This window comes from Lynx canadensis, chromosome D4, assembly GCF_007474595.2.
Source record: "Lynx canadensis isolate LIC74 chromosome D4, mLynCan4.pri.v2, whole genome shotgun sequence".
In the NCBI taxonomy this organism is placed as follows: domain Eukaryota; kingdom Metazoa; phylum Chordata; class Mammalia; order Carnivora; family Felidae; genus Lynx; species Lynx canadensis.
In genome coordinates this window covers 73,226,129-73,248,567 of record NC_044315.2, presented here as the reverse complement: position 1 = coordinate 73,248,567, position 22,439 = coordinate 73,226,129, and the positions used below count along the sequence as shown (strand labels likewise).

Genomic DNA, 22,439 nt, shown 5'->3' with positions numbered 1-22,439 from the left:
AAGACCTTCAATTCTGTTATGGTCTTAAAGACAGAGCAAGAGTCAGGCTCCAGATAGGGAAATTGAGTACATTACCTCGAAGCCTGCAAAGGCCAGGATAGAAGAGGAAAAAAAAGGTGGGGTGGGGGAGGGGAGAGAAACTAGCTTCTGTCTTAAGCTGTCACTTCCCAGCATGAATAGGCACAGAAGCATGAAAACATTGAGCCTCCTTAATTTCTTCTTCCCTCCTAATCAGCCAATACTCAGAGGGCTGTATATGTAAAGACACTGTATGGAGTGCGTTATACAGATTATCTCATTTAATCTTTAACTCCTGTGAGAGTACTAGATCCTAATTTTACAAAAGGGGAAACTAATGCTCAGCTATTAAGGGGTAGAGCTGAGATTTGAACCCAAGCATATTGATTTCTGAACCCATGTCTAAACTCTATGGCTACACTGCTCTCCTAGTCTCCCCCTGCTGGGTCTAGAATGTGAGGCTATCTATCAGGGGCAGAGTGAGAGGATGCCATGCCAGTTCACAGGAAATTTCCATGCCATTTTATGTATACAGGAGACATTTACCAGATGAGTACATAAGGGCTTATTGCAGCATAAATCCTTTTAGACACAACTAAAACCCCATGCATAAATTGTTATTCCTTAGGTCCTAGTGTTCATTTCTAGAAAACGGTCACGTGCTCATGAAGAGATACTAACCTCATCCCGAAGAGCTTACCTTTCAGTTCCTGAAAGCTGGAGTAAAAATCATCAAAAATATACTTACTATCGTCCAGTTGCCTATTAAGTGCTAGGTGGCTTATACATATTGCTCCCAAGTTGAAAATGGTACTATTATTGCCTTTTTATAAGTGAGAACACTAAGGTTTAGGGATTATCAAAATCACTTGCCTAAGGTCACACTTCTGGTTTTTTTTAAATTTTATTTTTGAGAGAGTATGAGCAGGGGAGGGGCAGAAAGAGGGAGACACAGAATCCGAGGCAGGCTCCAAGCTCTGAGCTGTCAGCACAGAGCCCAACACAGGGTTCGAACCCACGAACCGTGAGATCATGACCCAGGCCGAAGTTGGAGCTTAACCACCCGAGCCAGCCACATGCCCCAAAGTCACACTTCTGGTAAGTGGGGGAGCCAAGATTCAAACCCAGGTATGCTGGACTCCAAAGTCCATGTTCCTCATACTACACTATGGAGGTGACTAGGGATGGTCCTGGATGGTAAGATGCTTTCTGGGGGCCAGTGAGTAGGAATGGCAGATAACAGCAGCGTTCTGGCATTTCTGAAGGGATAGGCAGGGCCAGTGCTCACTTCAAGCCTTGGTCGTGAAGATCCTAGAGGCCCAACTCAGGGCCTCTTGCCCAATAGCATAAACACCGAAGAAGAGATTAGGATATGGTGGGTTAGCTTTTAAATTCAGGAATCCGTGGTATGCTGAGTTATTTGCAGCTTCATGAAGACCCTGTCTCCCGTGAGAAATGTCATGTAGATCTTCTGGCATGTACTAGCTTGTCATTTTAAGGAGAGTAGGATGAAGATGTAAAGGGATCAAAACACTTAAAAGTCTGACATCTTAAAAATTGATGGTAATGGCCAACAAAAAGACCACTTACTCTACTGTCACTCTGGGCAGAAAGACATGCATAGAATCACAAAATCAAAATATTTATTTTGTTCTTTTACATATGACACTGTTAAAACATTCCTACTACAGCAATACTGCTCTCCAGGAGCTTACAATCTAAAACGGTCAACATTAATTGTAGACTCAGTGATTAAGGCATTATATCAAATGCAGACTTTGTTATCTTTAGATGTATCTTCTGAAAGAAGCAGCTGGAGAGAGCAGGATCAAAATTAAAGGACATGAACATGTAACCCCTGCCCCCTCCCCTTCCAGCTCCTTATAAGAAACTCTGTGGCTAGATCCCAAGCCCAGAGCCTCAGTCTGAAATAGAATTCCAGACAGTCCTACCATAGAAGTAGCGAAGAAACCTTAATTTTTTCATTTGCTGTTGGACACAGAGGATTCCCTGTTCGTGGACAACAAGGGGCTGAGTGTTCCTCCAACATAGACTGGAGACAGCACCTAAGATTCTGGGACTCTGCAGGTGGTACTCGTAGGCAGCCCTTTACTCAGCTTTTTATAGACATTCCGGCAGAACAACTTCTCCTCAAAGCGTGCTTAAGGGGTTTTACAACTTCTGACGGGTATCTAGATCCACTGCACAGCTATGTCCACTGCATCAGGAGGGCTAAGGAGATTAATAAACCAGATACATGGGATTAAAGACTGAAAAGACAGAAAGGGAAAGAAAAGCCAAAGAAATGGCGATACAGGCTTCTAAGAGATGTTGAACAGGGAAGGAAGAAAAGAAATTTGGATCCAGAAGGAACAAAGAAGTCAGGCACTAAACTGATGAACAGAGATACACAAATCAAAGTCAATGAGATCATTAACACAATCCAAGAGCTCAAGAAAGATGGAATTTAAGGTTTAAATTGTTTCTCCTTCACTAGCTTCTTCCTTTGGCAACCTAATCTAAGAATTGCTGGAATTCAGGTTTTACATGACACTCGATCTTGAATACCTGAAGACCTATCCCAAACTGATGTTTCTCTGTTGAGTTTCAAACTCACAGCACTTTGTCTTAACTGGCCTCAATTTTTCTTACTTTACTGATAAAGTCCTGTTTCTGAAAAGGATATTTTATAGCAGCTCATGCCAAGATTTCCAGAGAGCACCAGGGTCACTATTAAACATTGAGTCTTATTTTCTCATGGTTTTATTATTCCTTGGCTTCTGAGATAATAACAGGCTATTTACACCTTCCTGTTGGACTCTGTCGCTACCTGTCATTCACTCTACTCTTGCTAAATATCAGCACAAGTGGTTGGAATGAGAGAAAAGCACAAAACTCTAAATCTTGGTTCTTAGATTTTACCCTTGATCCAGGAAGCTGATAACCCTCTCTTGACTTAAAGCCATGGAAGTACACATTCTTTGCTCTCCAATATTTAACTGGCACCCACAGAGAAAGTACAAACTTCAAAACCACAACAGAGACCAACAGAATAGTTGTGTTTTGTCTCCTCTGCCCTGAGGCACGATTGGAGTCTAGCACCAAGGAGGGCAGGATTTAACAGACTAGCACAGCCGAAGAGTCGCTTCATGCAGGTAGTTTGGACTGGGAACGAGACTGCAGTGTAACCTAACAACTGAACAGAATAAAAATCCAGTGTGGTTCTTCATTGAGAAAAAGAGGTTTTGGCCACATGTGATCTAATGAAACCCCAGAGAGTAACGAAGATGGTCATGTAGAAGATGAGGACCTGCTTGGTGTGGACATGGATGCTGGGGGCTGAGGAAAATCTGATGATCAGCAGACCATACCCTAAACCTCTCCAAAGAGAGGGCTGGGCTTTTGCCCTTCTGACCCATGACTAGCTGATTTTATACTGCAGCTCAAAGGTCTTCCTCAATCTTCAAGCTACTTCTAAGAAACCACAGACCTTTAAAAATAAAGACTAGTGATTTCATACATACTGATAAAAGTTACTTTGGCTATAGCCCTTGGGCACACATACACACAGCTGGAGCAGAATAGATGTTTCTGGAATGATTAAGTATTGACCAGCAGCATTTAGTACACGAGTTAAGCTTAGACATATCACCTACCACCAGCAGTTCAAACTCCTGTGCCCAATACCAGGTAGCTCACTGCACCAGGTGACACTTCCTTAGTTTTAAAACAGAGATTTTCAAAGTGTGGTCCCCTGACCATCAGCAGAATCATCGCCTGGGAACTTGTTAGAAATGCCAATTTTGGGGCTCTGGGTCGAGGCCCAGAAGCTAGTGCTCTAACAAGCCCTTCGGGTGATTCCGATGCATGCTCAAGTTTGAAAACCACTGGTTTAGAGGCCAACATAAGAAAACAATAACGAAAGAAAATGATTCAAACTCTTGATTCATTCAGCTGTGACAATCCAAGGTACCAAGTCAAAGTATCAATGGTTTTATTTTAAAATATCTATTTCTATTTTCTCAAATTGATTGTCATCTTTTTCTTTTGATTGACAAGTTCATTCTAATCAAAATGTCAAGTAGGAACACAAGTTCATGAGCCAGCCACCTAAGAATGCACACTTCTGCACGCCCCAGCCCTGTGTTTAGTCTCAAACCACCTTCTACACACTACAAAGATTCTGACGCAACACATCACAACTAGTGAAAGGCACAATGTATTTCACACTTATCGAATCCAAAGACTGGAACTCACTTTCAAGTGTTAAGTTTGGGTTCTGGGTTTAGTTGGGCCAGAATTTCCCTCAGCTTCCATCAATCCTAGCTGAATAGAATCTCCTTCCATCACCGACCCAGGAGAAACCCACCAAATTCACACACTGTCTGTTAACAAAATAAAAACAGAGGACTAAAAAAGGAAGCAGGTGATCAAGTCTTGAATAGAAAGCTACCTGGCTTGGACAAGAACATGTAACTTGGATCTAAGATGATGAGGGAGGAGAGATTCTGAGGGAATCTCAGATCATTAGAAAAAACCCAGGGAGGTTATCACCTTAGCTCAGAGACTAAAAGATAAGCCTCTGTTGAGTAGGGGTGTGTGTGTGTGTGTCTGTGTATGTGAGAGAGAGAGAGAGAGAGAGAGAGAGAGAAAGGAAATAAGGAGCAAGAAGGGAAGACTGGAGTAGGAATCATGTCTTTCAGTCTTGAACTGCTTCCCACTGCAATCGATAAGGCCGCACCATGGAGTTGAACGCTAATGGCAATGCTCTGTGATGTCCACCACCACTGCCTTCTTCCAGCTGAAGAGAAAGTATCCTGTGCCAGCCCCCGCTGCTACTGCAATGCAGAGGTACCCGTTGTAGGTCATGAAGATGAGCATGAGGAAGTAGCTGATGACCACTTGGATGATATGCAGCACTGTCTGCAGGAGGTGGGGAAAGCTCAGCATCTGTTGCCTGGAGAACAAAGAGGAACATAGCAATCAGGGACCCTGAGCAGTGTCTGGGCAGCTCAAGAGAAAGGGGGAGAGTTCTGGTCACGAGCTCAGCTTGAACTCGACTCCTCACAGCCATCCAGGCAACTCATGGCTTCTTTGTGTATGTATGTTGTGTACGGTCCCTGGAGTGAAACATGATAGGGCTGCCGGGTTAATAAGAATCGGCCCGGGGCGCCTGGGTGGCGCAGTCGGTTAAGCGTCCGACTTCAGCCAGGTCACGATCTCGCGGTCCGTGAGTTCGAGCCCCGCGTCAGGCTCTGGGCTGATGGCTCGGAGCCTGGAGCCTGTTTCCGATTCTGTGTCTCCCTCTCTCTCTGCCCCTCCCCTGTTCATGCTCTGTCTCTCTCTGTCCCAAAAATAAATTAAAAAAACGTTGAAAAAAAAAATTAAAAAAAAAAAAAAAAAAAAAAAAGAATCGGCCAGATACAGTTCTATGTCCGCAGGAGGAGGAGAGGAAGGAGGACTAATTCCCTAACTTACCTCTACCATGGATCCCAAAACGGAAGCCCTAAACCCTCCCATACTTATTTGAACATTTTCAGGCCTTCCACCTTTGCAAAGTTCACATTCTAAAAAACAGAAATAGAATCAAGGGTTCGGTAGTATAGTACAAAGTATTTACAAGGGATCAGGAGGCGTGGCTATCCCCTCTGTCACTTACCAGCTCTGTCACCTTAGGTAAGTCACAACATGTTTGGGCCTCAATAATACTGCACTTGCTTGAAAGCAGCATATTGGTCTATAAGAGTCTTCAAGGACTCCAATTTATTTCAGTTTTTTTTTTTTTTTAACTTATTTTCAAAGACAGAGAGAGAGAGAGAGAGAGAGAGAGAGAGTGTGTGGGCATGCATGAGTAGTGGAGAGGCATAGCCAGAGGGAGGGCCAGAATCTCAAGCAGGCTCCACACCATCAGCACAGAGTCCGATGCAGGGTTCGAACGCATGAACCGTGAGATCATGACCTGAGCTGAAGTCAAGAGTCGGATGCTTAACCTATGGAGTCACGCAGGTGCCCCTCTGATTTAGTTTTTAAGACCTACATTTCTATTAAAACTCAAAAATCTCGAAAGGCATTTGCCAATCTGTGGGGAAAAACCAGCAGTAATCTAAATACTTTCTTTGACGGAATACAGGTTTTCTATATAGTCTTACACTGTAAACCAAATGAGACTAGAGCTAGGTAGATATAGAATCACCAGTAACTCAAGAAGAGGGCTATTGCTAATAAAAGAGCTGCTTTGCTGCTTAACTAATCCAGCTCTCCAGAACTTCCCTCTGGATCTGTTCAGTCTTCTTACCCAACAGTTTTGTGTGTCTCCATAAGGATGGTTCCATTTGGTCCTGGGACAGGCATGGAATTGTAGCGGATGCTGACTTGTGACTTACGCAGTAGGCTCTCTCGGGCTATCTTGAGTCCTTCATAGAACATTGCTAGTAAAAACACTGCCACGAAAGCTCCCGCCATTTCTAAGTAGGGAAGGAAAAGATGGTGGTATGGTCAAACATGCAAAATCACTAGGTGGTGTGCTGTCCAAGCTAGAGACACAACATAAAAAAGGGCTCCTTTCAGTGTCTGAACACATTACATTGTTACCTCTCTACTGCGCAGATAGAAGAGAATAGTAAAGACGGTGTCACGGTGTTAGTGAAAACCATTGCCTCCACTGAAGAACATACTCATTTTCTGATTATGATACAAAAAAATCATCTGAACAACAATAACCTTTAGGTCTGGCTGCTTGATGTCATAAATTTGCTGAACCACACAACATAGAGTACGCAAAAGGGGAATAAAACAACATTGTAAAGTGCTATTTCCTTGAGCAAAGAGAAAAAAAGGGACCTAAATCAAGAAACAAACTCTTCAGGTGGCTGGGTGGCTCAGTAAGTTAAGTGTCTAACTCTTGCTTTTGACTCAGGTCATGATATCGTAGTTCATGAGTTCAAGCCCCGTGTTGGTTGGACTCTGCACCGAGTGGAGCCTGCTTGGGATTCTCTCTCTCTCTCTCTCCCTCTCTCCCTCTCTCTCTCTCTCTCTCTCTCTCTCTCTCTCTCCTCTCTTTGTCTGCCCCTCCTCCACTTGCATGTGCTCTCTCTCTCTCTCTCTCCCCTGGCTCTCAAAATAAATCAAGCAACTTAAAAAAAAAAAAAAACATTGTAAAACAAATATTTTTAATGTTTATTTATTTTTGAGATGGGGGAGCGGGGAGGGGACGTGGGGGAGGACAACGAGAAGAGGACAGGGGATCTGAAGTGGGCTCAGCTCTGTGCTAACAATAGAGAGGCTGATGTGGGGCTGAGCCGAAGTCAGATACTTAACTAACTGAGCCACCCAGGCACCCGGAAACAGACTCAACTATAGAGAACAAGCTGATGGTTACTAGAGGGGAGGGAGTTGAAGGGGGGATGAGTGAAAAAGGTGATGGGGATTATGGAATACACTTGTGATGAGCACAGGGTGTTGTATGGAACTGCTGAATCATTGTATTGTACATCTGAAACTAATATAAGACTGTACGTTAAGTAACTAGAATTTTAAAAACTTAAAAACAAAGTGCTATTTCTTTCTTCTAAAGTTTATTTATTTTGAGAGAGAGAGAGAGAAAGAGAGAGAGAGAGAGAGAGAGAGAGAGAGAGAGAGAGAGAGAGCGCACAAATGGGGGAGGGACAGAGAGAGAGAATCCCAAGCAGGCTCTGCACTGACAGTGCAGAGCCCAACGCGGGGCTCAGAGTCACTAACTGTGAGATCATGACCTGAGCCAAAATCAAGAGATGGCACTTAACTGACTGAGACACCCAGGAACCCCAATAAAGTGCTATTTCTTGAATAAACATTTTAGTTCTAAGTCTTTCACATTGTTAATAATCATACGAATATACTCAAACTCCAGATTTAACACACTACTTGAACTAAATGCTTCCCCTTTTCTCCAAATTGATTTTGTGGCTCCAAAGATATACCTTCTGAAAGCAGTTCAACTGATGATTGAGCTTGAGCAATTTGAATTTAAGGCATACCCACTTAACATTACAGACACACAGAAATGGGTATTAGTAGTTATCTGCAAAGTAGGAATGACCCTAAGATGAGCCATGCCAAGAATCAGGAATGATGTAGACCAGTTTGGTATGCTAGAAAGAGCACAGGAGTAGGGAGGTCTAGAAAGTCTAGATCCCTGTCCTATCTCTGACATACTAATGCTATGTGATTTAGGGCTAATCATTTCAGCATTTGACCCTTAATGTATCTATCCATATAAAATTGAAGGACTATACTGGATCAATAGTTTTCTACCTAGGGTTATTTTGTGGTTTATGCAAAATGCTTATGTCATTTTTCTAAATGTTTATTTTTGAGGGGGCAGGGAGAGAGAGAGAGAGAGAGAGAGACGCAGACAGAGAATCTGAAGCAGGCTCCACACTATCAGCGTAAAGCCCAATGTGGGGCTTGAACCCACAAACTGTGAGATCATGACCTGAGCTGAAGTCAGATGCTCAACCGACTGAGCCACCCAGGCACCCCCTTATGTCATTTTACCTTGACTACAGTCTTACGTCCAGGATCAATAACTTATCAAATAAGGAAGCACTCTATAAAAGGATGAAAGGAAATGGATTGCAAAAAGACTCCTATCTGGTATCTAAATAATTATTTTTCAGAAACTCTAAAACATGTTATTTAAGGAAGGTTTACTGTAGGACCAAAGTAAGCATTGTGTATCCTTACCTTCTAGGCAGTTAATAGGAAGATGATTATGTATCATAACCATAACCATTCAGTAATTATGGCAGAAAAAGCTGCTGGGTTTCTAGATTCTTTGTCACTGCCTCTCATGTGTCATTCTCGAATACCACCTGATGATGAAGGTTTACTCACCTCCAGCTGTATTGATCACCAAACCGGAAAATAACAGTTCCACATTCTTAAAGCCAAAGTAGAAGGTCATAGACTGCCAGAAAACCAAAACAAGTCAATTAGAGATTTCAGGTAAAGAAGCTTAGAGCATTTGAAAGTATCAGTTCTGGATTGTAAGAGACCTTCACTGAAGTGGGAGGCTCTCTACTTCATTTTAGCACAATCACCACAGACACACTCTACAAGTATTCTTCCTTGTCCCCACCACCAACTTCTCTCTCTTTCTAATTTTAATTCCAGTGTAGTCAACAGACGGTGTTATACTAGTTTCAGGTACACAATATAGTGACTCAACAATTCTACACATTACTCAGCGCTCATCGTGATAAATGCACTGTCCTTTTCTCTTTTCCACACAAAGCAGAACTTAATTCAGAAAAGGGTCAATTTTGAATGGAAGGAATACACAAGAGCCCCAGAAATCCTGGTTCTGGTGTGGCTCTGAAATTAACCTGCCACGTGATCTTGGGCAAATCACTGGTCTTGCCTGAGTCCGTCTCAGCTTTTCCTCATCAGTAAACTGATCTTTAAAGATGATAACTTGCCAGTCTATTACCCAAGTGGGCGTAAAAGGGCCGCCTCTCCTGAGGTACTCACCATCATCATACCGTCCATTCCCCCGCCATGAGAGTGGTGGGCCGAAGTAGTTGGGTGGTGGTGGTGGTGAGGAGGCGCCGTTGTACTGTTGTCAGCCATATGGCTTGTGCCCGTATGGTGGGAATGGTCCACGATTGCAGGTAAAGTTGAGACTCGGCAGAAGATTCTTTAAAGAAAAAGAATTATATATACTGACTTCATGATATAAAATCTTGATTATCTTTTAAATTTTGTTATTTTTATACACCTTATTTTTTATTTTTTTTTAATTTTTTTTTCAACGTTTATTTATTTTTGGGACAGAGAGAAACAGAGCATGAACGGGGGAGGGGCAGAGAGAGAGGGAGACACAGAATGGGAAACAGGCTCCAGGCTCTGAGCCATCAGCCCAGAGCCTGACGCGGGGCTCGAACTCACGGACCGCGAGATCGTGACCTGGCTGAAGTCGGACGCTTAACCGACTGCGCCACCCAGGCGCCCCTACACCTTATTTTTTAAATGTTTGTTTATTTTGAAAGAGAGAGAGAGAGAGAGAGAGAGAGAGAGAGAGAGAGAACGAGTGGGGGAGGGGCAGAGACAGAGGGAGACACAGGATTTGAAGCAGGCTCCAGGCTCTGAGCTGTCAGCACAGAGGCAGATGTGGGGCTTGAACCCTCAAACTGTAAGATCATGACCTGAGCCGAAGTTGGACGCTTAACGGACTGAGCCACCCAAGTGCCCCTAAAATCTTGATTCTTGATAACTATTTGTTTATGTGGGATTTCATCCAATAGAGATTACCTTTGAGGACTGGTGCACAAGGGATTTGTGCCTAGGGTTTCAGAAACTTAACCCTTACTCTGCAGAATTGTTCTTTTGATAGGTATGTTCAAAGTACATCTAAATTTAAACATAAAAAGAAAAGTAGTTTCTTTGGGTTGCAAGAAACAATTTGTATAATGGACAGATCGATGTCATTAATGAAATTTAACTTCTCTAAGGCTTTCTAACCATAAATGTCAGTAGATTAAAAAAAAAAAAAGTACTTCAAATAATTCACCTAATTGGATGGCCTGTGTTTTATCAAGATATTAAGAATACATTTTCACGTATAGGACAACCAGCCTTCAGCTAATTTAAACTTGAAGAAAAGGTCTATTACTGCCCTAGGCAAGCAATGTGCTCAGAAGATACAATTTCAATCTTAGCTGAGCATTAGAGCTAAGAACACTGAAAACAGGTATAAATTGAATATTCTATATTAAATTAAGTCCAGACGACTGGATATTCAGCCTTGTGTCTTTACTGTCACATTACTGGTTTACTGCAAAAGTCCACCTGGAACATAAACCAAGGAGCAAAAACTCCTGTAGCTGGGGTGGGGGTAGAGAGTGGGAAGCTGAGAGTGAGGTGTTGGTGGATTCTCTTTATGTGTCCCTCAACTCCAGTCTGTGGAGGAAAAGCGTGCTTTAGAAATTCCTCAGCCTGAGTGTGCCTCTCATTCAATCAATCAATATTTATCAAGCTCCTACTATGTGCCAAACTCTGAGCTAAGTGCTAGTGATTCTGTGAATAAGACAAACAAGGTACCTCATGGAGAGAGAAATGAGAAAGTAAACAGAACAATTTCATGGTGTGATTAGTGCTGTGAAGGAAATAGGGTAATATGGCAGCATTACTAGGAGGTGGAAAAAGGCATATCTTAGACCAGGAAATCTTTTTAGATTCAGGGAGTTATGTATGTCTAACTTAAAAGCACAAATATTCAGTCACCTATTTTCCCCTCTTCAAACTCCCGTCTCATGATTCTATGACAGCAAGCTTAAGAAACAGGCTTGTATTTCCAGCAAAAGATGAGGCAAAGTATCAGTAAGGGATAATCAAAGTTCAACTCTGAATTTAAGTAATTTTCATGCCAGACACTATATTATTTCATAATTATAGAGCTTGACAATCTGGTATTATTAATACCATGGACATAAAGGACATCTGTAACAGGCTCTTTGTCCATAAAATTTTTATAGCACGGAGTAAAAACAGAATGCACACAAAAATAATCAACACGACAGCACCCAGAAAATTTCAGTGATGGGAGAAATGTAAGTGGGCAGCAGTTTTCGGATAAAAGAATCACGGTAGAAGGGAGAGAGCATTGGTATCCGAGTGATGACAGATTATAGTTTTTGAGCCGAGCAAGTGCAGTGAAGCAAGCATGAGAAGACTTTTGCCAGCCAGAAAGACTGAGAACACATCCTCATAAAGAGACTCAAGTACAAGTCACAATTTGTTCTCTTCCAAGAAGAGTTTGAAAAGTGATTATAACAAAAGAAAACCATAAAAGATAACTTCATTTCACATTATCAACCCGAATCCTGGCCACTGATTCAGTGATTATTTGCAGTGTCTTCTGGTGTAAAAGACTGAGGGAAATAAGATACAGAGATGAACCAGACATACAGTCTTTCTCCAAGGAGCCTCAATGCTAAAAGCTAAACAGGGAAACCGAACAGTTTTAACTTTTCATTTTGGGCATAAGAAGACATGTAAAGAGCAGTTTAAAAAGCAAGATCTTAGCACCACAAACTAAAGATTTGCACCCTTGAAATCCTTGATGAACTTTCACATATTCTTCCCATTAACATTTTAAGACCCACAGGTTCCTACTTGTTTAGGTACCTCATTATAGTTAGAGACACCTGCTCAGTGAAGACCTATCATCAAATCTCTTCAGACATATCACTGGCCCGATAATTCATCTGTCCAAATCTAAAGAACGCCTTTCAAAGTATGCACCTGTTTTAAATGTCATCTTTGTAGGATAAATTTCACTTTCAAACATACTAGGAAATAGAGCAGGAATAGAGTCTATTTTCTTTCATTGTGAGTGGACAATAGATTTCTTGTAATGGAATCCTATGCAAGGCTTGCCCCATAGTGTATGAATAGGAAGGTACAAATCTGGTGGATTAATGTATATACATACACTGCAGACGCAAAATCAAACCAATCCTGGGCTCACTACAAGTCTGTTCCAGCAAAAATGCCATGGGAATATATATATATCTTAGAAATTGATTATTAAAGCATAAAAAATAAAAGCAATTATATTCTTTTCTCTTCCTACTTGACTTTTCAGTGCTGTGTCCTACGTGTTTGGATAATTCATCTTCTATAGCAATCAAACACATCTAACCCCTTCTCTTCAGAAGAGAAATTCTACTTACAGGAGGTAAACTGGCAGTTGGTTAGTGTAAGTCTGTTTCTTCCAATAGCTTTAATCTAAGAAGATCCAAGCTCAGCTTCTTCCAGAATAAAAATGGGTACTGAATTGAGAATAAATCAAAGAACAGTGGCACAGCAATATCATTTGCTGTTTCAATTTGTAATCTGAAAAAAATGGTTTAATCATGAGTTGTGCTCTTTTGTCTTTGGTTTATTCAAGCTTCTCTCAACTCCACAGCCAACTTGAACTACTTGCTGCTGTGCAAGAACTTTTTTCTCTAATATAGCTCCACCTCACTGTCTCCAAGAACTAGGTTCAAGGTCTACAAAGTAGCTATAGTTCTTTTATGCAATTTTCTTGATTTGTAAAAACCTCTATCATTCACTTCTCTTCTTATCTTTATCCTTCTACTTCATCAAATTTACAAATTATTTATAAAGAATACCAACCAAAAAAAAAATAATCTGAATATATCACTCAAGGATAAAACTGAAAAAAAAATCTGAGTATTCCTAGCTTTCAATCCACAATAAAATCCATCTCCAATATTTATTTACCAAGCTGAGTGTATAGCTAGATGAAAAAATTAGGAATATAGTACTTCTGTTTATTTTGCAATTCAGGTCAACTAGTTTTCTCTAACAGAATTCATGAGGGACCCGTGCTGGAGAAGCACCTTCACTTTAGATAACAGAGTGATGAGCTCAACTACACAGCTGGAAACATAGTCAAAGAATTTTGAAGGTGCTCTGGTTGTACAACCTGGGAGACTCACTCACCCTCTCTGGAGCTGGTTCCTGGACAGTAGAACGTGGAGGGCTACTGGGAGGGTGACATGAGATAAAAGGCTTAAAGCATCTAGCAGAGTGCCTGACAAGTGGTAGTGTTATCATTCTGTGGAATATGAGGAGATAAAAGACGTTAGATCAGGAAAATCCAATGGATAAACTTTGTGGGAGAAGACACAACCAAAATATTATGCTTGCTTTTCTCCTACAAAGTATTCTAGCCAAGACCGCATTCAAGGCCCTTTCTGCTTATCCTGTCTCCTAACGGAGAACACAAAGTGGCTCTCGACACTCATGTGTATAGTTCAGAATTGCTCTGGTTTGAAATAGTTCCTTCTAGCATAGACAAGTCCCTGGATCTTTTAGGAAATACAAGAGAAAGGTTTAGGATCTGACTACAGAAATCAATCAATCAATCAATCAACCAACCAATCAATCAAGGAAGCAAGCAAGCAAGCAAGCAAGCATAAGCTTCTACAGAACTTAGTTCATACAGAGTATAAGAAGTTTATTTCTCAGAAGGCTTTACAGTATTCACTTTCTATCTTATCTTCAGTTGTATACTTGAAGTCAGCTATATGCCAACTTGTTTGTATTGCCCTGAATACTCTCAGATGTGGAAAATGAGATGGCACATTCTATGCTGAATGCCACATAGCTTTGTATTTTGTTCTGTCTTTCCCTTTCCCCCACTTAGTAAGTATTGTGCAGCATTTATACAAATAGGTTCTAGAACATCCCTGTATTCAAGGGTCTAATTATTTCTCAGTCTACTTCTGAGGATCATCAAAAAAGAAGTTTTCTCTATTCCTCTCAAAACAGGCACACTGTAAAGCACCGAGAGGGCCAGATTCTTTGCAAAGTCTAGCATCTTCAGCAAAATAAACATGAATTTATGAACAGAAGTTGGGAAATTGGCAAGAAGGCTAAATTCTGATGCCCATTCTGAGTCTTAGCATTGACTTTCCTTTTAATGGATTTATTCTAAACCTCAAATTCTTTTTTATTTTCCTGGTACTGTACAATGATGGATAAGAAACAATAATCATAGGGACTATGGAGATCAGACCCCACAAAAAGACTACACAGAAGTAGTCAGACATCTGCCACATGGTCCCTTTTCTCCAGCTCAGACATAGTCTGGAACCTTAGACAATTGTTTGAGACTGCCTACAGTGTTTCCTGATAAAGAAAATAAGGAAGAGAGTTTTTATTTTTAAAATGATAAAGGTCATGTTCCTCTTTAGATGTGTAAAACCATAAAACAAAGACAAATCTATCTAGTTGCTCTTCTCCTTTCTGCAGTCATTATTTTTATTGAGGACTTCTAAGCTTTCGGCAAGCACAGATAGGGAAAATTCAAGGTCACAGACACTATGCTACCATAAACAGGGATTCATGCTTATGGACTATGTTCTCATGATCAAGCAATCCTGCCTTTTGATGACCTGTACGGGGTCAGCAGATATTCTGAGAAATGGCTCTGGCCTTGTTTCAAGTGCCCCTATAGGTGAACTTCAAAATTCTCTCGATGACTGTAATTCCACACTATGTTGTCCTTTGGGGAGGGAGGCCTTTAAGGAGACGCAGAGGTAAAGGAGAGATATAATGCAATAACAAAATAGGGTCTAGGTGTACCTCCATCACATGGCATTCCAGCCCAATATACTAGAGTTTTGTTTTGTTTTTTAAGCTTATTTATTTTTTTTTTCAATGTTTTTTTTATTTATTTTGGGGACAGAGTGAGACAGAGCATGAACGGGGGAGGGGCAGAGAGAGAGGGAGACACAGAATCGGATTTTTTTTAAAAATTTTTTTTTTCAACGTTTTTTTAATTTATTTTGGGGACAGAGAGAGACAGAGCATGAACGGGGGAGGGGCAGAGAGAGAGGGAGACACAGAATCGGAGTAAGCTTATTTATTTTTTGAGAGAGAGTGCACGCGTATGCGCGCTTTCGAGTGGAGGATGGGCAGAGAGAATCCCAAGCAGGTTTGGGGCCCGTTCTTACAAACTGTGAAATCCTGACCTGAGCTAAAATAAGAGCCAGATGCTTAACCAACTGCACCACCCAGGCACCCCTACTAGGGTTGTTTTGAGAAAAAGTAGTAGCTCCCAGTAAATAGGAGGGGGAAATATAATGATGAACACATAGGGGAAGACCCTTCCCCTTGAAGGCTATATTGTTGTTCCATTCATCCCTCGGCCCTGGCCTCATTCTGATACCCCAAACTGACTGGCAGAAATATTGGTCATAATTGTATGACCACAATAACCACATAACCCACCTAACGCTTTGGATATTTTAGCTGCCTCTCCTTGGCCTGTGTCCTTGAGGACACTGAATTTTACCAATTTTATTTATAAAAGGCTTGAGTAAATCGTAGGTTTACACAGGTTCTCAGCCAGTACTGGCAAAAACTTATGAAGTTCTGCCGCATCAATGTACTAAATACAGTTAAGTAAAATTATGCAGTAGAGGTAGAGAGAAAATAGGTCAGGTCAATAAGAAAAAAAAAAAGTAAAAGTCCCTAAAATCACAGACACACACATAGAGCTGTCCCCAGATTAACTCTGACAGGTGATGGGACATGATAGTGATGAGAGAAGGGAGCTTGGGGCAAGCTGAGGGCAAAATACAGGCTGGCACCCCATGCCCCCGCCACCCTGCCGGTGGAATATGTGTGATATTCCTCAGACACTCCCAGCTACCCAAGAACAAAGGAAAGGGTTTTAAGTGCTTGCCATGGTAATATGGGAAACTAAGACAAATGAAAAATTAAATTCCCTTATTGCTTACAGCCATTGACAAGTTCTCGAACCAGCAGAGTGACCTTGACCTCCCTCTAGGATCTCAGCTGCCTCAAGGATAACACTTTGCCAGGGGCAAAAGAGAACCTTGGCTTAACATTGTCCCAACTTCACCGATCCTATAAATCCTATAAGTCGATCCTATAAATCCTATAAGTCGACTTCCTTTATCTCAACTGCCCCAGGATATATGCTGGCAATCATACTCCAAGTTTACGCCAACACCCGCCCGCCCCCCCCACCCTTAATATGCATCCGAAGGGTCTCATGACTGAGGTTTTATTAAATGGTAATAAATGGTGTTTACCTAGCAACAGCTAGCCCCTCAAGGTCCTGGAAATCTTGCTTCCAAAATTCCTTAGCGACTTCCTATATCCCTGATCCTCTCCCAACCTGAGGGTATACAATGAGTTACCTCTCACAACCCCAATGCAGCTCTTCCTGACCCTGGGTCCTGTCCCCATGCTTTAATAAAATCACCTTTTTGCACCAAAGTCTTCAGGAATTATTTCTTTTTTTTTTTTTTTAATTTTTTTTCAACGTTTATTTATTTTTTTTTTGGGACAGAGAGAGACAGAGCATGAACGGGGGAGGGGCAGAGAGAGAGGGAGACACAGAATCAGAAACAGGCTCCAGGCTCTGAGCCATCAGCCCAGAGCCTGACGCGGGGCTCGAACTCACAGACCGCGAGATCATGACCTGGCTGAAGTCGGACGCTTAACCGACTGCGCCACCCAGGTGCCCCCAGGAATTATTTCTTGACCATAGGCTCTGGACCACCCAACCATCAACCCAAAACTTCATCAACAGGGCACTTGCTACGACTAAAGGTTTATCAATGGTCAGAACTCAGGAGTATAACTGCCAAAAACCCACCACTAACACTACTACTACCAATACAAAAACACTTAGATTTTTATCCTTTTAAAAATTCTTCAATGAAACAAAGGCTACTGTTGTCCCTTCTAACTTTTTGCCTTTGTTGATAATAAAAATAACTCCAAGCGATCATCTACAACAAATTCTCACTTTCTTTTCTTCATGGCAATGGCTAGGCTGATCTGATAGAACTGGCAAAGAATTCATGTAGTGATTGTTTGCTAATTTCAGTATTATTTTCTTTTTCTTCACCATCTAGCATAGTGAGCTCTACTACTTTGCACCATTCTCTGAAAGCGCTTTTCATGGAAAGAAACCAAACTAAGCAGTTTACATACCCAATAACAGCAGAGTCTATGTGGCTGAATTACTCATATATCAGACTGATGGGCTTCACCAAAGGTAACTGCCAGACTCATAAAGGGGAAAACTCCTTCAAACAATTACATTTAAAACTTAAAGAGCCTTCATTTATGAGTAGCCAGTGATCTAGGCAAACAAGAAATGTGGCGTGGACTGACAAGTTTTTAGAAAAATAAAAGAGGAGCTAGGAATTAGTTAGAGTAGCTCTTTACTGAGAAGTTCCTATGTTAATAAAAAAGACTAAGAATATCTATGTTAATAGAAAGGACGATAACTCAGCTGTCCTGAAAATCTCATTCTAACTATCCACAGAAAACACAAGATAGCAGACTCTGATTCTATCTCATTCTAACCATCCACAGAAAAGACAGCAAGACTTGTAATCTGATTCTAATCAAAGCAAGACGAGCACTTTGTTTCCAGATACTGGTTCAAGGTCACCCTTTTCTATCATAAATTTCATCCTCCCACATCTCCGGTCCACCTTATTAAGCTGCTCAGGCTCAGCAAGGTAGATAAGAAACTGGCTGGGGCAGGACAGATCCCGGAGGAACTGATCACATGGAAACCTTTACTGGCAGAGAGGGCTATCATTTTCAACAGAAAGCACGCTAAAGACAAACTTAATTTTTAAAATACTCATTGTCCCATTTCTAGATCACCTAAGCCTTGTGGGCAAACCTGAATGAACCAGGCTATTACCATGTAAGCAACAAAATATAAAGGCAAGAGAACAAGTTTAAATGTGAAAAGGATGCAGGTGATAAACACTATATTGGGCAAGTTATTTTATAGCTTCATTTTTCATAACTGTATAAACACTGAATTATATGATTAATCAAACTTCACCCAGAGCTAAAACTTAATTCTATATTTTTTCAGTTCAGTTTCCAGAAGAATAGAATGCTTTTCTATCCCTATCCTTACTATTGGGTTGTAAGTTCTATGAGGACCCTGTCTTGTTTATTCATGAATCTCCTGCATTTCCTAACATCCTGCACACCGTAGTAAGTGCTTGCTGAAATAAATTGTTTTTCTCTGTACTTCTTCCCTGGCAACTTAGACATAAGACAGACAAATCAATTTCTTAATCTGTTAATGACACACTGGGCAAACTTCAATTTCCTCTCTACCACTTTAGTGACTCTGAAATGCTACGTAATAATATTTGATGGATATGCTTAGAAATTATTCAGTAGTTCTACATTAAGAAGTAGCAAAATGTAGTTGATATAGAAGTAACATAGACAAGTTGAACTTAAACATTGTTTCTTTTTTTTTAATGTTTATTTATTTTTGAGAGAGAGAGAGCACAGGCACAAGCAGGGGAAGGGCAAAGAGAGAGAGAGAGAGAGAGAGACAGAGAGACAGAGACAGAGAGAGACAGAGACAGAGACACAAAGGATCCAAAGCAGGCTCTGTGCTATTAGCCCAGAGCCCTATGCGGGTCCTAACCTCAGGGACCTCGAGATCATGACCTGAGCCAAAGTCCGATGCTTAACCAACCAAGCCACTCAGGTGCTCCTGAACTTTTTTTTTTTTTACTGTTTATTTATCTTTGAGAGAGAGAGAGAGAGAGAGCATGCGCACACATGTGCACATGCGTGGGGGAAGGGCAGAGAGCGGGACATAGGGCTGGAATCCATGAACTGTGAGATTATGAGCCGAGCTGAAACCAAGAGTTGGAAGCTAACCAACCGAGCCACCCGGAAAAGTTGAACTTTTTAAGAGTTGGAAGGGGATTATGAATTCATCTAGTCCTACTTATTCATTTCATGGAAGCCTAGAGTATGAAACCACAAAGCACCTGGGAGACTCTAATATTTACATGTTCTGGCCTAATTTGCCTTCACGGATACTTTTATAAAATGTTTGGTGACAAATGTAAGGAGACTGTACACAAAACTCACACCTGTTTTTAAAACGGAAGGAAGAGGACATACTGCTGTTGACCTTCCAGTGGTGTGAAATGCCAAATCCAGATCCTTTATATGAATCAAAATCTCTAGGGCACTAATCCTGGGTAAATGCCACTTTCTTGAAATGGACAGTAGAGAAAACAGACCAAACCGTAAGATAAGATCAACTTGAAAATACTTTTACTCTGCGCATCTACCCAATGAATAACGGTGTGGAACCTGAACAAATGGTATGTGGTATGAAGTAATGGCGTCCCTCACCATTTCTCTTCTCAGAACCAGAGGTGCTGAGAGCTTAAGCAATGCTATTTTAGAAAGCTCTGGAAGTGCCTTTGCTAGAACTTATTATCTATCTTCACTCCCTGCCCAGGACTTAAGTCTTTATTAAATCTGCCTTATTATTTACCTAATGTCACAACTTTGTATCCATTAAATGTCACAGTTTTGATCACCCTTCCTAATCCCAAGTGCATTACAAGTTTCACCCAGACTGCTTCCGGTTTTGCCACCAGCGATTCTATTATAAACATGGGTTTTCCTAACAGTACCCCCTACCCCGTTCATCTTAATGTGATACACCAATGACAAATTCATCTACCTAAGGCATGGCTCTCTACTTATTTGTTAAAAAAAATTCCACTGCCTACGAACCTCTCTCCCTTGTCTATTAACCTCCTTGTTCTGAGATCACAGATCTCTAAAATGAAGGCCTCAACCTACCTTTCTGCCTACACATACTTGGAGTTCCAGTCGAACAAGTCTAATAGCCCAAAGCTTTAATTGGACAAACCCCACACTTTTCTGTCTGATATCTTTGCTCACATTGTTTCTTCAGTCTGGAACGCCCATCCTTACAATCTCTAATGCAACAAACCCTCCTCATCTTTCAAGGTCTCCTGCTAAGCCCTCTGAACATTCAGAGCACATTGTGCCTTTCCTAAGAACTCCAGCTTGGACTAGGTCTCACAAAATACCCTGAAATGTTGTTTTGATCTTTTCAATCTGTGCCTATTTCTGTCATCGTATTGGTAGAACAGTATTGAGAAAAGGTAGGAGACACAGTTGAATGGAGTACTTCTCCAAAATTCCTTCTCAGCTTAATCAACTGCAGACATTTAATGAGCTCCTCTTGAATGCTTCTCCTTCTTGGCCCACCCAAGGAGAGAAGCCTAGCTTGGACAATTAGGCCTAGAAAAAGATGCATGGGCCACTTCTTCAACTATATACAGACCACCTGAAATTGAAACTTGAATGCCCTCTTAATCTGTGGGTCATAGAAATCTCACGAAGAATTGGAAGGACCAATCACATGGAGGTCATTGCATGGAGCTCTGCAGTAACATACAAATTCTGTAATAACTGTTTGAACATGTCTAGGAATTTCTCAGGCTAGCATGTTGCTCCCTTCTAGAAATATAACAAAGAAAAGCCTCTCTTTCCAGACAAACCAAGTACAGAAGATGTTCCACAGGAATCTGAATCTTGCTATTTGAGGGTGATGATGTTAACAACCAGTACTCAAAATTAAACCAGTATTTGTACTCCAGGTACTATTTGCATGTATTTCTGGAGCTATAATTGCATTTTAGGCTTCACTCCCCTGAACTACCTACCTACTGTCTGCAAAGAGAAACCTAAGTATCTTCATATCTAACTTTTGATAGTGGGTATGCTTACTTTATGCTCACTCTCTGGCATTTAGGTTTTTCTATCTGTTACTGACTTACTTTCCAGCCTATTTCAAACTAATCCTTTTTGCCAATATTCCACTGAAACTGATCTACTTACTTTTCCTGAATAAACTGAGCACTTTGACATTTGTATGCCTTTTTGGCTTGTGTCATTCCCCTAATTCCTCTCTCTCCCCCCATTTCCTGAATATGTGCAAACCATTATTATTTTTTTTTTTAATTTTTTTTTTCAACGTTTTTTATTTATTTTTGGGACAGAGAGAGACAGAGCATGAACGGGGGAGGGGCAGAGAGAGAGGGAGACACAGAATCAGAAACAGGCTCCAGGCTCCGAGCCATCAGCCCAGAGCCTGATGCGGGGCTCGAACTCACGGACCGCGAGATCGTGACCTGGCTGAAGTCGGACGCTTAACCGACTGCGCCACCCAGGCGCCCCTGCAAACCATTATTAATTCAACATTTATCCAGTTAAATATACCAGAATTAGGGTGAAGTTAAAACATGGCCCTTGCTCTTCTTAGTTTACAATCTAGCTCATTCTTTTTTTTTTTTTTAATTTTTTTTTTTAACGTTTATTTATTTTTTGAGACAGAGAGAGACAGAGCATGAACGGGGGAGGGTCAGAGAGAGAGGGAGACACAGAATCTGAAACAGGCTCCAGGCTCTGAGCTGTCAGCACAGAGCCCGACGCGGGGCTCGAACTCACGGACCGCGAGATCATGACCTGAGCCGAAGTCGGACGCCCAACTGACTGAGCCACCCAGGCGCCCCCAACCTAGCTCATTCTTAAAGGATTATTTAATATGCCATCTCTTCCATTAGGTTTCCCTTGGAATCTTGACAGAAGAAATCTCTTTTCTGAATTTCCCTGGCAGTCTTCTCTTATGGAAAATTTGACTTACAGTTCTTAAAATACATGATAAAAAACACCATTTTTATACAGCAAGTTCCTTAAGGACAAGTAAACTTTCTAATTTCTACCTCCTTACTGCATCTGGAAGAACATTCAACAAACGTTCATTCATTCCAAAAGTACCATCCATGTAGGTTTCAAGATCTACCCCCAGTGAGCCAGATGCAAAAAGACAAGATTCTTGCCTTCATGGGGCTTACTCTAGGAAGAGAAAGCGCTCATTAGGTATGTAAACAAATAATTATGTGTAAGTATATATAATTACAAATCGTGATATATGAAATGAAGGAAATAAATATGGTACTGCAGCAGAGAACAGAAAGAACCAATTTAGATGGCAGGGGAGA

The 22,439-nt window shown here is 41.2% G+C and overlaps 1 protein-coding gene across 1 annotated transcript in view; it reads right to left on the bottom strand.

The window, feature by feature from the left end:
• Positions 1 to 1,639: 1,639 nt before the first annotated feature.
• The window catches only part of SLC31A1 (solute carrier family 31 member 1), a 42,049-nt gene continuing 21,249 nt past the window's right edge, over positions 1,640 to 22,439 (bottom strand). The window contains exons 2-5 of the mRNA XM_030293644.2: positions 9,529 to 9,694; positions 8,893 to 8,965; positions 6,314 to 6,482; positions 1,640 to 4,975 (exon numbers count right to left, since the gene is read on the bottom strand). Of these exons, the coding sequence (XP_030149504.1) occupies positions 4,774 to 4,975; positions 6,314 to 6,482; positions 8,893 to 8,965; positions 9,529 to 9,627 (543 nt within the window). The 5' untranslated portion in view covers positions 9,628 to 9,694 and the 3' untranslated portion in view covers positions 1,640 to 4,773. The remainder of the gene's footprint in view (positions 4,976 to 6,313; positions 6,483 to 8,892; positions 8,966 to 9,528; positions 9,695 to 22,439) is intronic.